Source organism: Morchella importuna, assembly GCF_003444635.1.
Source record: "Morchella importuna strain M04M26 chromosome Unknown Morimp01GS016, whole genome shotgun sequence".
NCBI classification, from domain to species: Eukaryota; Fungi; Ascomycota; class Pezizomycetes; order Pezizales; family Morchellaceae; genus Morchella; species Morchella importuna.
The window spans coordinates 706,212-720,968 of NW_025763413.1; the positions used below are offsets into that span (position 1 = coordinate 706,212).

At 46.0% G+C, this 14,757-nt stretch overlaps 3 protein-coding genes across 3 annotated transcripts; 2 read left to right on the forward strand and 1 right to left on the reverse strand.

Moving 5' to 3' along the window:
* Positions 1-546: 546 nt before the first annotated feature.
* LAJ45_05873 (uncharacterized protein) lies at positions 547-1,317 on the reverse strand (the record flags this gene model as incomplete). Its single annotated transcript, XM_046115442.1, has 5 exons — positions 547-557; positions 647-700; positions 962-974; positions 1,041-1,075; positions 1,137-1,317. The coding sequence occupies 5 exons, from the start codon at positions 1,315-1,317 to the stop codon at positions 547-549; spliced, it is 294 nt and encodes a 97-aa protein (XP_045971491.1).
* A 5,629-nt stretch (positions 1,318-6,946) lies between these two features.
* On the forward strand, positions 6,947-9,446 carry LAJ45_05874 (uncharacterized protein; the record flags this gene model as incomplete). Its single annotated transcript, XM_046115443.1, has 13 exons — positions 6,947-6,966; positions 7,032-7,035; positions 7,092-7,124; positions 7,192-7,218; positions 7,284-7,384; positions 7,452-7,641; positions 7,720-7,740; positions 7,821-7,998; positions 8,183-8,385; positions 8,543-8,558; positions 8,627-8,631; positions 8,882-8,908; positions 8,967-9,446. The coding sequence occupies 13 exons, from the start codon at positions 6,947-6,949 to the stop codon at positions 9,444-9,446; spliced, it is 1,305 nt and encodes a 434-aa protein (XP_045971492.1).
* Positions 9,447-9,752: 306 nt separating this feature from the next.
* LAJ45_05875 (uncharacterized protein) lies at positions 9,753-10,108 on the forward strand (the record flags this gene model as incomplete). Its single annotated transcript, XM_046115444.1, has 3 exons — positions 9,753-9,782; positions 9,840-9,998; positions 10,082-10,108. 3 exons carry the CDS (start codon positions 9,753-9,755, stop codon positions 10,106-10,108), a joined length of 216 nt encoding a protein of 71 aa, XP_045971493.1.
* Between the last annotated feature and the right edge of the window lie 4,649 nt (positions 10,109-14,757).

Sequence of the window (14,757 nt, forward strand, 5' to 3'; positions counted from 1 at the left end):
TTAGGAAACAACATGACGGATATCCGGGGATTTAGCAATACCAGCTGCCAGGAACAGATAATATATGATAAGCATACAGCTGCAGGGGAAGTAAATCCGGGGATATAAGAGCTTGTGGTACCTTCCACCGTGCCGGAAAACCAGGGCCGACAGGCCGTTTAATTTAAGCTTAAACGGAATAAAGTGCGGTCCAAGCATTGGCGTTCAAGCATTATATCCGCAGTTAGGTTTCTTCCTCATATTAGCTGTTGGTAATTTAGTTACATGATAGGTACAAGATCTTTCCAGATCTCGAGCTCGTCTCAGTACCTTCTTTGGATCGGGGATTGGGGGACTCGGGGCAAGGGACTAGGGTCGGAACTTTGCGTAGTAGGACTCCTGATAGCTTTGTGCCTGGATCATTGAAATAATTATAAACGCACAAAGTCTTGATGCCAATCCAGAAAACAAATCGGGTGATGAAGGAAAGTCAAAAAAGGTTCTGATGCACATCATGATATTGTATACATAGGGAGCCGTACAATAGAGGCTAAGGGTATCATAGTATCAGCATGACACTAAGCGAAAGCCATGTATTTAGCGAAGTCTCCTCTGAATCTCCTAATCGAACCATCATCTACGGCATTTCCATTGAAATACTACCTACACTTGAGAATCATATCGAAGCTTTTAGCCCAGATTGTGTTGTCTCGCTCACCGCCTAGACTTGTCTTGTCTTATCCCAAGTTTCAAGACAGTTTGTCTCATGCCTATCTCTATATCATGGTACATGTTCAATTCCATGGCCAGCGATATCGAGTTAAGCGGACCTAGGTGGTCATAGGGTATCACTCGGCTGCGTGATATCTTGTGTTTCGATGTTTTGTTTCTCGCTGAGTGATTGGTGATGGGGCTATTGGCGAGAGTAGGGCCAATGGATATGGATATCGGGAGAAGCCATCTACGCAGATGCTTGACTAACTGCTATTCAGAAGCTAGATGCACCGTATTAGTCGGTGTAACTGACCGTTCTCTGGATACGATAACTGGTGCGGTCCTACAAGGGTTTGAGAAAGCCTAGCGACGGTGATGGAATCTGCCTTTGTAGGGCATAAAAAGCACCGCCACTATTCCTGCACCCCCGTACTACTATGAACCAATCAAGGTGCTTTCGCCGGAATGATATGACTTCATCGGGCCATCTACAAAGTTTTTGCATTTGAGCGTTCTATTGGCCTTTGTTCCAGAGATATGATCGAAGCACTCGGAGTGTGGCCATGATTGCCGAGACTGAGTGTTCTTGAGGTCGTGCAGGGCTTGAGGAGACATTGGATCCATGGTGAGTTTATCGGTCATGGGTCATGGGGACTGTATCAAGATCCTGGGACCATATCTTGTCAGCTGCAGGTATGATAGGTCGCCCAGTGGTAGAAGAAAGTTCGAGAATTGTGTTTGGGAAATGATAATGAAGGTGAGATTTCATTTTACGTTTGGGTCACGTGAGTGGTTGGAGAGTGCTTCTCTATACCGAAATTTCACGCATTTTGATGCTTTCTCTTCCATGCAGGAGGAAGTGTGATTTGTTTCATTGATGATCACTCGGTTTTCTAGCTAAGGAGTAAGACCAAATATTCGGTTTCGTTACTAACGGGATTAGGAGGACTTCGCAGATTTTCTTTTCCAGAATTAGATTTCTCGTTATCCGATCTGTTTATCATCAATCCCGCGGCGGAACGTCATATGACGTCTAGCCTTGATCTTCACTGTATAAAGAGGTTGATGAACTCATGGGATATCACCCGGACCTCTAGGATCAAATATACTCAAGCAGGATCAGTGATCACTCTTTCCGGATTTATTCAACCCCCCTGGTTGGCCATGCATGCGTGAACCCACTGGTTATGAGTGAAATGTACCTAATTGGTACAAGTCACGCTCAGGAGACTCAAGATGCTGGCATACGTAGGACCGCGGGCCGGCAACTTGAGTCTCCAATAAGGCACTATCTGCCACTTCAGAAACTATCATTCACTAGGAAAAAAAAGTTTTCATGAAGGGGCAGCACGAGATATGTGCCGTCTATCACGTGTTGTTGGAGAGCCGACCACATCGAGTGATTGGGAATGACCAGTAACGATTTCCAAAAAGCAAAAGAAAAAAAAAAAAAATGGCGCCAAGTTTGTTGCTTAGGTTGTTGCATGTTCAACGTTTGTGGAGGCCGAACTTTTAGTCATTCGCTGTGGTATTGATAAAAACAAAGTTCCTCAATTACATCGGATTAACACTTTGCCGTCTTGCTGCTAACTTTCTCTCTTATTCTGGTAGAGTTTGGGAAGGCCTTTGCGTTTGCACTCAGTTACGCACTGGGGAAGGCAGGTAGGAAGGCAGGCTAGGACATACATACGTTCGGGATGCGAAACATTTCAGAACCTGGTAAATTAGCAGATTCTGAGACAGTTCCCAACCAACAACGCGGAGGTTTTACACTACAACCTAGCTTGATTACTCTGAATCATGAAGGACCTTTTCACGCCTTCCTTTTTGGAATCATACACTATTACAGCAAACATGTCAGCTCCTGTTAACCCACCCTAGGGAACGCACAACAACGCATAATACACACAAGTGGAGGAGACGAACCCAAGGCCTGCTGAGGCTTGGTCACACAATCGCCAGATCTGTAATCTTGAAGATCGCAACACAAGCCATAAGAGCCCTGTATCATGGGATTTATTTCATTCACCCGTAGTCCTCCTGAATACTTGTTTGAAGCGGTGTATTAGCCCTAGGCCGCCTGGCTGGTTCCTCTCTCATTTTTCTTTTTCTTCTTCTATTGGCCCACCAACCCCCCCCCCCCCCCAGTGTCCCTCGGAATTCAAGTAAACAGAGTTGACACGGGAAACGGGAGACCGGTGGGGATAGAATTTACGGACTGCCCGCGGCTGAGTCTGGAGGTTCTTATGTTTCATCTTCCGAACTCCTGTTCAGAATGCCCAGACAACGGCACTCACTGATTCTCCGCTCCGGGCATGCATACCCGACGGTCGTCCCGGCATCCGCGACGTGGTAGAGAGCGGCCAGTGAGAACAGAGCCTCTCGAGGTAACCAAGTCGTGACTTTCAACGACTCGGCGTCAGGCCGCAATATCTTCGAACTACATACGAATCCCGTCAGACATGTATTACCAAAATGGCATCGTAGCCCTTCGTATCTAACTCTTTTTGATAAGGACAGAGTGGTCTACTGACTGTAGTATGCCGTTAGGGAATCAACGATCATGGTGCCCTATGCATCGCTGTGGTCTATAAATACACAGGGAGTGCTTGAAATAGACACGGCTCCGCTTTTGGTGGTAGCCCTTTTTTTTCAACCCTTCGAAGAGTAACGGAGATCAACTTGGAAAGATTGGGGGCGGGGTTAGTACTTAGATCAATCAGATCTCTAAGATTCTATACGTCAATCTGGCCCAGGAAGAGCTTTGTCCGCGCACGTGAAAGTGCTTCGACCATCGCCTGGGCCAGTAATATGGCTTTCTACTGAATGAGTATTCCACCGATGGAGCACAAGCACTTGGTGTCCCCCTCTGGATAAAGCGGCAAAATCATTCGAAATGCACGCTTATCATTACATTTGACAATAGGGCTCCAGTCGAGGTCATATGATGCCTTGCTGCAAGCTTTCACTGGCTTCACGGATCATCACTCGCCGTTCCTCAAGCATTGAGAACACTGCCGTTACTCCCACAAAAACAACTATTGACGGCTACAGTATTGGAAAAATATATACCGCATTTTTTTCGTGCTATTAATTGCCGGTTTTTTTTTATGGTTTCAGAAAGGCTCACCATAGTTGCTGGCGGAATTTGAATGGAAAAGACTATTGTCCGCGACTACATTCCATGGTGCACCCAATTATAAGAAGAGACGCCTATCAGATTCCTTTACAGGGTGATCCATCTCGATATCATATATACCATTATCTTAGACCCGTGGATCTCCAATCAAGGGATGTGAAAGTTGAATGATTATGGTGAGTACCAGTTCGGGATATTATTCTAAGGGCATTTCAATCAGACAATTGGCGACACGCTACAGAAACGTTTTGAAACAAAATCTCCTGACGATCAATGAATATCTATTAGTTTACTGCCTGGCCACGTCCAAGTTGTACGTAAAGACAACCGACAATTGCGGTTCCGTTGGACCATGTAAATGTATCCGTGCCCCGAGGGTTCCTGGACGACACCATGAGTTCAATTCATTTGATAGACCACCTCTGTTGTACTCTCACCTGCATGATCGTAAACTGTATTTTTTTCACTCTCTGTATATTTTGTTGGCAGATTCGAGAACCCCATATGTCGACATGGTTTTAAATCGCTGGCATTAATGCACTTGGTATGTATTTGAGATACGATCTTTCACCGTTAAGAAAGCTAGCTACCTGACAAGCTTGGGATCCTGCGCCATATGTGGGGGATTAGCGCGGGTCAAACATCCCCAACCCACTAATTCAGCTGTACCGCAAATCCCGTAGTTGATTTTGCCACTATCTACTGGTTAGGCATTACCGAAAATCATCGGCAACTAAATGATGATGGATGTGGGGGATTTGCAGCTAAAGAAAATAGTAGCAAAAAAAATAAAAAAAAGGGAAAAAAAGGAAAAGAAAAGAACTGTTTTTTTCTAAACACGACGGAGCAAGCTTGGGGTTGAAATCTTTTGAGTGATTTTTCGGGCCACCAGTCTAGATGCTACTATGTACCTAACTCTTCACCGGGCTACCAAGCTATTCCGTATAACTGATGCCTCTATACGGCAACATTTCGGTGGGCCCGGCGGAGATGGGGTCACATGGACATCGGGAGCCTGAGGGCCTCCTTGCTCGCCCCTCAATGATCTGGACCGAGCTAACCTTTCACTCGCTGGATTATTTCAATTCATTCTTGCTGGATCCAGGGATGTAATGAGACTGACTGCAGCTTTGACTTGCTGTTAAAACAGCGCAATAATATTGTACACAAGATCAACTGGGCGGTCGATGCTTTTTTTTTCTACGCTCTATGATCATACGAGGCCTAGCGGACAAACCTGCTTTGCCCCACTCTCACACTGTAGAGTACTCCCCCATCCGGCGCGCGAGTCAAGTGGAATACGTAACTAGGAGACCTTCCATTGATGCGATTCAAGAGGTTACAAAAAGGATCCCCGGCTAGTGGGCAGCCTTGCAGTTATTCAAGTAAGCAGGTCTTCAGATTGACACCCGATGAACCAATTCCTAGTGAATCAGGTTCGGCGATGTCCCCTAGAGACTATGGCAACTAGCTACTTACCCCCAACCCAGATATGCGCCATTGGTCGCTGAGGATTTGATAAACCTGTACGCACATACTTATCATAAGAACTATTTGGTTTGACTGACATTGACCCCGCGTTTAGCGCTGTATTATGACAAGTCAATACGTAGGAGAACTCCTGGGCTAGGGAAAGGCGTGGCTTGATTGTGCCCGCGTTGATTGTAGTAAGAAACAGATCGTCCACGAGACGTTCACGATCTCTTGCAAAGTATGAGCTGTCCGCCTTCACGACAGGAGTACGTATCAAGGGATACTGATAGTACTTATCTGCATACTTCTGAACTACCCCGTGTGTATTCGGTTGCAGACTTTACAATTAATCATTGGTATTATCTGCCACGGGCCGAAACACCGCCGAGCACTCGGACAATGTCTGAGTATATTCGGTTCCTACTCTGAAACCTTTAAAGAATGGAAAGCAACATTGTTCTCTGACTTTGATTGCACAAGGAAAACTAGAGTATGAGAAGTCAAAGACTTGAGGTACGTATGTACATGTACCTGAAAGAATCGGGAAATCGGAGCTATATTGTTTAGTGCAGACTGAACAACGCATCGTTTTTACGGTCCGATGCGATTGGAAATAAATTTCTTGAAATTGAGCTCAAATTTCAAGTTTAACTATGCATTCTGCGCAGAACGGACGATCATTATAGGCTGTTTAGCAACCACATGTGAACGAAACGCTCAAAAGGAGCTTAATTTCAATTTTTCTCTTCGGCCTTGATTCTCTTCTTCCATGTCGGGATACTTTTTTCCCGTAAAAGATAAAAGCCGGTAGCCAATAGGTTCTTTGTGCAGTAATAGTAAGGGGGTTTAATGGGAGAAAGGCTGTCCATTCTGTCTGGTAATCTATACGGATAAATATCGTCATAATGTGACATATGGTAAATTAATTTCAAAGATTACCTCAGCACATATGAATTATGCGATTACATAAACTTTGAAAAATATTTTTTTTGTTCCCCAGTCGTATGCAGTTCTTAGTATGGAACATCGCATGTGCACAGTAGACGACGTTGGCAAGCATACATAGTGTGGGGAGCCTCTTAATGCACCCGCGGTGGAATTGATTGCCTTATGCGTGGATATTCAATCGATCTAAAATGGAGTGGGCGAAAATCTTGGTGCAAAATTTGCAAAGTGTTCACATAATGGTCATTTTTAGAAGTCACTTTTTTCTGCGTCAGGAAAAAGGAAAGAATAGGCTCAAATCCCACGTTAACGTCCCACGGGAGCGGACCGGAGCTTCCCGAACCCTAACCCAGCGATAGACCAGAGCCGCACCTTAAATTCCTTTGGTCAGTTACCCGGACGCGTTTTCAGCCCGTGCACAGAAAACCCTGATCCTGGATGAAACCTGCAACGTTGTACAAGTCATCGTTCGAGCAACCTCGAGATTCCTCCAAGCTTCGTTCATCTTGAATCCCACATACCTTACCGTCGAACCGCGGGGGCCACATAGGCCTTGCCTGAACGTTCATAGAACATAGGTTGTTAACATTCTTTCCGGGATACAAGAAGTTATTACAACCTTTATGTAGGTCTTATAACATGCTTATATCTGGCTTATCGGAGGCTTGTACTGGGAAAACAGCTTGTTGGGAACCTATGTTTGAAACATGGGTTAAGTAAGGTTTTGAAAGGGCTTGTGTGGTTCTGCGGTTCGAAGGTAGGGTAGCTACTAAGTGAATAGCGATGTCTGGAATCTTTAGCTATCCCCCATCGAGGATTCGAGAGATGATCGTCCCACCAGAAGGATTACGGGGGACGGGAAGGGGATGTTTGGGTTTGACAAACCTGCTATCTATAAAGTGGTACATGGCCAGTGGAATAGCTGACATTGCTCTTCGAAGCCTTCGGGTCCTGCTGTAGTTAAAGCGGTTTGCTTCGCTGATGTTGGTAAATTTTGCCGTGCCCAAAAAAATTGACCTCTATACACCTGTAGAATCTGAACCTCCTCGGGAATACTCGTCGAATTATCGGAGCTTGGAACGATCGAATGCCGTGGTTTTACCTGGAATTTGGGATATTTGTCCTCCTTTGCTGGTTTGTTTAGTCCCAAACCCTCGACATTGGAATTCAATTATGGGCTAGGCTAATGGATTCAAATGAGTAGAATTCTGGACGGATTACAAATTTCAAAGGGTCAAAATGCTGGAGAACCTGGAGATACCAGAAAGCTTACTGTAGCTACTTCTGTTGTAGGAGAGGATGCTGACAGGGATTTGTCGGTTCTGGACCTGATCCTAGGATCGCTGGCATTCAGGGTCGAGACTTTGTTGTCAATCAAGATGTTCATCTTGGTGAGATTTTCATAAAATGTTTTGTTTGAGATTTCCGGCGCGGAAAATCTAGCTAATAGTAAAAATCTTAAAAATAAGGCCTCGAACAAGTCAACGAGTGTATGCTGGACCACTGCCTCCAATCCCTGTAAAATAATTCGGCGATCTCCGGCCAATCCTGTCGTGCTGATAATCTTTAGCACGTATTCTATGCAAGACAGGCTAGAAACAGGAGTTCCAAAAACACCAACCAGTTCTCGATGGGATATGCATGTTTACATCATCCACAATCACGACGCTCACTCGGGTCAACAAGTCAAACATTTTTAACCCAAATTTTGCCCGAAGAGGTCAAAAGGTCTATGGAGTCCTGGGGTGGTTCGTAGATGCCACATCAATTTATTCCGAGATCGAGAGAAACCAGATTAATCGAAAATTATTCCGGGAGCCGGAACAACTGTTGCAGAACCGACGATACGAAAAAAATATACGACTTATTTCTCTAGAAACCTGGGACAGAAATCGATTTTCACTAGGGGGAGATATCAGCTAACCCTATTAGCCGGTCCCGAGAGCCTGGAACTTCTCCGATGCTCTGTCAGGACTTATGTCGCCTTGCCACTTCGATTACCGCTGTTTCTGCCACTGCACATACCATTGGCCAGTAATGTCAGGAATATTAAGAAAGGAAAGGGCCTGCAGTTGGATGGGGTTTTCGTGCGATATGTACGGTGGATTATCGCCGGTGCCGATGTGGAGGCCAGGGTGATCCGGATAGGTATACGTGGAGTGGGGACTTAAACTTCGTTTGGATCGAACAACTTGTTTCAATCGCCGGGACAACAACTTAACGAAGGGAGGCTCATCAGCCCTTTCAAATATTACACTCCTCAAACAAATGGAAACATTCCTCTTATGAAAGGATGGGGACGCTAGTGGTCGGTAAAGAATATCAGTGGTAGAAGCTTTGCTTAGCGAGCAGGCAGACACTGATGATCATGATCAGCTTTAGTGCTCCTCCATCAGGCGCTTGATCGCGCTTCGTTCAATCAGAATTCAACGTCCTTGAAGCTGCTGCACACGGGAGAAAATCGTTAAATATGCAAGTCGGAGAAGTCGCATCCATTTGCCGCCACGACCCCTCACGGGGACGCCCTTCTTTTTTTCTTAAACGTCTATATTCAATTCGCTGACATGCACATTGATATATGTATGTACATCGCCTTGCCGATGGAAGTACTCTGAACCCAAACCAACCTAGCCCAACACCAACGTTAATACATTGATAGTTAGTGCGCGCCTATCAGATCCCGGGTACCTACCACGCTGACGTTGTGTGCATATAGAACATGGGGGGCCGAAGAGGGGCAATAATAACAGGGCAATCATATCTCTCGGACCAGCGTTGCCTCCCCTCAACATGCGGAAGTTCTTCCCCGATCAAAATGGATGCGTTATGGATTGGCGAATCCCATAATAGCTCCATTTTCCTGGTGATACCTGCTCGTACAGCGCCATTTCGCCAAGGCCTTATTGGCTTTCCATATCACAAGTACGGAAAAGAAAATCAGCCCGCAAGTCGGGATAGAGGTTCGTTTCTCCTGCCATTCTATACGCCAGTTCGACTGTGCTATGGTCATCAGTCACCTGCCTCCCTTGACTTTGGACTCAATGATCGTGCGGATCAATGCATTACAGCGGATAGAGAAGCCTTTTCTACTGGAGAAGCGGTATCACACGTGTCTGGATACTGCTGCCATGCCCTGGTCAGGTGGTATATCATAATCTTTGGGAATGAAGCAACAGGTCATCGTAACAATACTTAGATACTATTGCCGTTGAGATGGTAGAACAGAGGGACTCTCTTGACCTTCAGGGGCAATTGATCAGCAAGAGATAGACATGATTGCCACGAAGCGGGTACATCGAGAAGGAGAAGAGAAGACCAACATTGGCCTGCATTATCCTTCCCCCGTTGTATGCTAAACATACTTACGTCTCATGTCGGTACGTACCCCATCAACGAACCAAAAATAGGAATCTTCATCTAGAACTCTTTACTTCAATGTCTCCAACAAGGACAATCATGAGAGAATATTCAAAGTCAGCAAAAAGGATACCGAGGCCGCATAATGGATAATGCTGGCTGGCTGAATACAAAGGTAAGAACCGGTACAATATTCTATCGTTGTGACTAGTAGGCTAATCCATGTAGCCAGGTACAAGAACATTTCGAGTCAGATACCATTCTACCCCCAGCTCCCTGCAGCGGAAGTTTTACATCTGTTCTCCGCGATGATGATGAGAAAAAACCTTCATTTAGGGTGGCGATCAAGGAAAGAAAAATGGGCATTCTAGACGGGCATCGTTCTTCAGCAGTATGCGCAGGTCCAATCTGTAGTATTTTTTGTACATCCCCCGCCGGGAGGCCCGAAGTTGACCTTCTATGCGTCTTACATAGAGCAAGCCTTTTATGATGTTTCGCTAGGATGTGTTTAGATGCCTCTATCTCGTTGGCAGTTGTTCAAAAACGGATTCCGCCTGATTGGGGTCCACAAAGGTTCACCGAGAAAAATTAAAGACGGAACAACTCATCGTTTCGATTATTTCGAACGCGACCGGTATGATACGATGGATGGGAACAACGACTACAACGAAGATGCAGGGTGGAAATTAGATGGCATGCAACGCGGGCCAGCAATTGAGTCCTGTTGTGGTTTGAGCCGTTTAGCAATTGCTGCTTAGAACGTCACTGCGCTGGGTGAAAGCTTCAATTATGCTTATCGCGTTTTGATAAGGGACTGTGGGAGGGGGTGTTCTGGCGATGCGGCGGGCGACTCTAGTTATTCTGCCTGTTTAACGGGCAAAATTTCTCGCATAAAGAGTAAGCAATGATTTCGGTTAACGTTTCTGCGGGTTCAATTTGTTTTGGTAACTGCGGAGATGCCGTCGGCTAGAGAAACTATTATGGGAAGACTACAAATTGATCTGCAAGTATATTGACACCTGTTTCTCCCAAGGAAGTAGGGCCTGCAATAAGAAACAGGCATTGCGCAGAAGTTTCCAATCTGATGCGATCGCCTTGAATAAATCGAGAGATGATCGATGAACACCGAGAAAGCGGCGACCGGTAGGTTTTCAAGGTGGTTTGAACATTATCGGATGAACCAAAACTCTGCGAAACAACGGAGATCATTATTGACCCGAGTCACCAAACACAATTCCCCGGTTGCAACACACAACCCTTGGAGGAAAAAGCTATCATGGATAACGTTAACCTTTTCAACGGAACAAAAAAAAATCGCCCATTACTACTTTCGGTCGTTTCGGTCGTAAGCGCATTCTGTCATTGCTGAATCTGTCGGATTCACGCTCAAAAATCTGATTCAAAAGAGTTTGACTTATTCATCACACAATCTGCAATTGACGTGGTAGATCTTGCGGCGAGGCAGAAGTACATTGTTGGCGTTGAGGCGTTCCGTGGCAATTGTAACTGATGCAGTGCTGTTGTTCCTGGTGGTGGACAAGTGAGCGGTGAAAGTGGCGGCGAAGGCTTTTCGATTATCGATGGACATTGCCATTCTTGGACGCGGCTGAGACTGTTTTGTGGGTGAAGTTTAGAACAATTGCAACTCCCGTCAGGATCCCAGGTCTACATGGCGATCGAGGACCAGTGCCTGGTGTATAGTATAGTAAGAAAAAATAAAAATAAAAGTAAAAAAAGAACCGAATTTTGTCGTCGTTCGGGTCAAGTCAAAGGGACGGGACTTTGATACCAGCTTTCGCAGCTTTCGGTGGTTATTACAGTGCAACGGCCCGTCATGAGTCAACTGCAAGTCAAGCGAAAGCCCTCTGTCCTCCATACCGTCAACCTAGGCCACGTCCACCAGTCTCCATGCTCTCCCATTATGCACTTCCAGCTTGGATTAAAATGGTAGTTTTTAGAATCTCACGATGACCGTGACCGCTGCCTTTATGAAGCTTTACTATACTGAGAATTGGAGTTGGATACTGCGGGGCGGCGGAATACGTGGCAATGGAGGAACAGGAACACCACCGTGAGGAGAGCTTGAGCAACAGCCGTACTCAATTGCAAATTCCAATTTAAAGGGGATGAAATAACTAGACGTAGGCATGATGCGTCTTTAATTCTAAAGTGAACATGTCCTCGTTCATTGTTTGGCTGGATACAATTGCCATTGCCATTGACACTTCTTGCTGATTGATATTTCTACTAAATTCCTTTTTCATTTTATTTTTTTTCTTTGCGTGATGATTTTCGCGCAATTAAATTGGTCTAAAAGCAAAGAAAGACATATAGGGATGAAAATAAAAATAAAAAATACATCACGAGTTTACCTAACCGACAACTTGCTGCACAGTTGTGGTGGTTATGCTATGCTAGTACTCTGGTTGTGGTACTGGAGGTACAGTAGGATGTATGTACGGTGGTGGTCGTACTGGACTGGTATAACCTAGCTGCTAGCTACATTCAGATATAATTAACAGTACTCTGGAGCAGGTGCTTTACATGGCAACAGCACGTAGTGACGCCGCAGAGAAAATTCGGGCCTCGTGAGAGGTTCATGCGCATATAGAAGAAATGCTCAAATGCAAAACGCTAAAAGAAACTAGAAGAGGAGGCGAGGGTCAGGGAGAGGAGGAGAATTGAGAAAAAAAGCTTGGACCATGCTTTTCCCCATGGAGACGACAGCCTGCGGGCCCGTTACCCGGCCTTTCCGGGCAGGTGCTCCATCACCAAAAATAAAACGTTGTACTCCTTTTTTTGTACGAAGAGTTTTAACGTAGGCTTGTAATTCAAGTAGGGGAGGGAGGAGACTTCCTCTCTTTCGATCCCATGCCAGCGCACCCTGCAGTCCGGTCGTCACTGCATCTCTTCCTGCCTCCTGCACATCTCATTCCCTAATAGCCCTCTCGGTCAAAATTGGGTGGTTCATCTAAACCCCCACCCCTACACTTTTTCTTACCCCACAGTACAACGAATGGAAGAAGGACACGGATTAGCTCAAGATAGTCTCGTTTCAGCGCTTCAACGAAGCCCATTCGACACAACGTGTTTTTTTGGAGGGGCTATGGATGTGAACGTGCAGTGGTGTGGTGGGGTTCACATCCGGCTGGATGGGATTGAGACGAAAGAAGGGTAGCAAAAGGAAAGTGACAACAAACACCGCTTCGGGGTGAGGGGGTAAGGGTAGAGACTCGTATGGTATGTGGTAGGTAGAGCTGTATGTAGACCGTAGGTACAGTAAAGAGGAAGAGGGAGGGGGGGTAAGAAGTCGGCTAAGAGATGAGCGGGATCGATGATAGGACTGCGTTGGAAGCAGATCCGATGGGATGGAATGACCAGGGGTTGTTTGGTGCAATGGGGAGGGGAAGTGGCTAACTGCAAAGTGAGGGGTGCTTGAGAGTACTAGAGGGGCGCTTTTACACGCGTGGATTGACACCTCTGGTTCTGGTTTTTACTTTTTTTTTTTTATTCTTTTTTTTTTTTGTTACCAATTCCTCGAACTGGTGACCTTTTTCTTGTAGTCCGCTCATTCACCCTCTTTTCCATGTACATGTACATGTACCGGTACATTACCTACTTCCACTTTTTTCACTCTCATCGGGGAAGATCCAAAAGAAGGGTAAAGTGAATTTTCCCACTAAAAAAAATGATAAAAAATAAATAAATAAAATTCAAAATACCCTACAGGCCACGACCGTTGATAACAACGGCAATTATAGGGAACGCTTATAGCCATATCACAAAAGTTGACGTAGGTAGAGCAGAGAGTCCTAGTACATAGATGTATACTATCTTGATTCTTCAATCGAAAAAAATAAAAAATAAAAAATAAATGGTGGGTGGGGAAGATTGGGGATAAACTAGATACGTGTAATTGGAGGAAAAAAATTATACGAATTCATGATTTGCTGGTTGGCAGCTTGTGGGTAGCTTGTGGGTAGCTTAGGTAGGCAGGTAGGAGAGAGGTGGTGTTGAGCAAAGAGGGCTCCGTGCACCTACACCTACATTCAACAGAGATCAAAAAAAGTATCACCACGATGGCGACCATCCATCACCTCACCCATCATCATTAACCATCAACCGACGAACCAGCTTATCCTCACCAACAAGCTGTCAGCAGCTACAGCAGCGGCATCAGAATCAGTACCACTACCACCGTAACCACGAAATCCACATCCACCAACTACCTCAAGCTCCTCCGTCGTTAGACCACCCACGCACCAGGACCTAGAGAGCTGCAGGTCTCTCGCTTCTCATCCCTCAACACCAGTCATAGCCATTCTTCTCGTCCTGGCCATTCTTCAACGCATTATCACCGACAGACAGCACCACCCCTTCCCAGGCCGGGCCTTTCCTTTTGCGCAATTGCTTGCTGCTGCTCATGCTGCCTGCTGCTGCTGCTGCTGCCTGCTGCCTGCCCATGCTCCTGCTGCTTGATCATGATGCACCTACTCCTCCTTCTCCTTAGCCAGACGTCGGCCAGTCGGGAATATAACGCAGTATCCAATCCGAGGTTGCATGAACTCCTCCTACCACAATTCAATTTCTCTGGTTCTCCTCACCCCTAGTGCCTACAGTTAGCTAGCAGTAGCAGTACTCGCAGCAGTTCGTCGTTTCTTGCCTGCGTGCTTAGCTGCTGTCCTTGTCGACAACGACCTCCACCTCCTCCCAACGTTCCCCTTCCTTCTTCTATGCCTGTCCTTCTCTCGACCCCTCCTTCCATCCGGTCTTCGCGCAACAAGCAGCAGCATGAGCATTAGCAGGACGTCCTGATCTTCCCATATGCACCCATCCTTCCCTGAGCGTCATCAAGCCCTGCAGCATCCCTCCTCTCCACCTCCACGTCTGCATTAACAAAGCCCACGCCTCCGCTCGAGATCGTCACATCCGTGCGGAAACAAATAAGTACAGCCTCGGAGAAACTGTTTGGGTTCCGATTTCTGCAGTACATCTCTTTGTTCAGGCTTTCCTTCTTGCCTTTTCGGCCCCTCATCATCATCAATTGATTACCATTCAAGTTACCCCCTCCTCTCCCCACTTCCTTGCCTCCCACGCTCCCACTCAGTTATTCGGAGAACTTGGTTTTTCCGGTTGCAATTGCAAAAAAA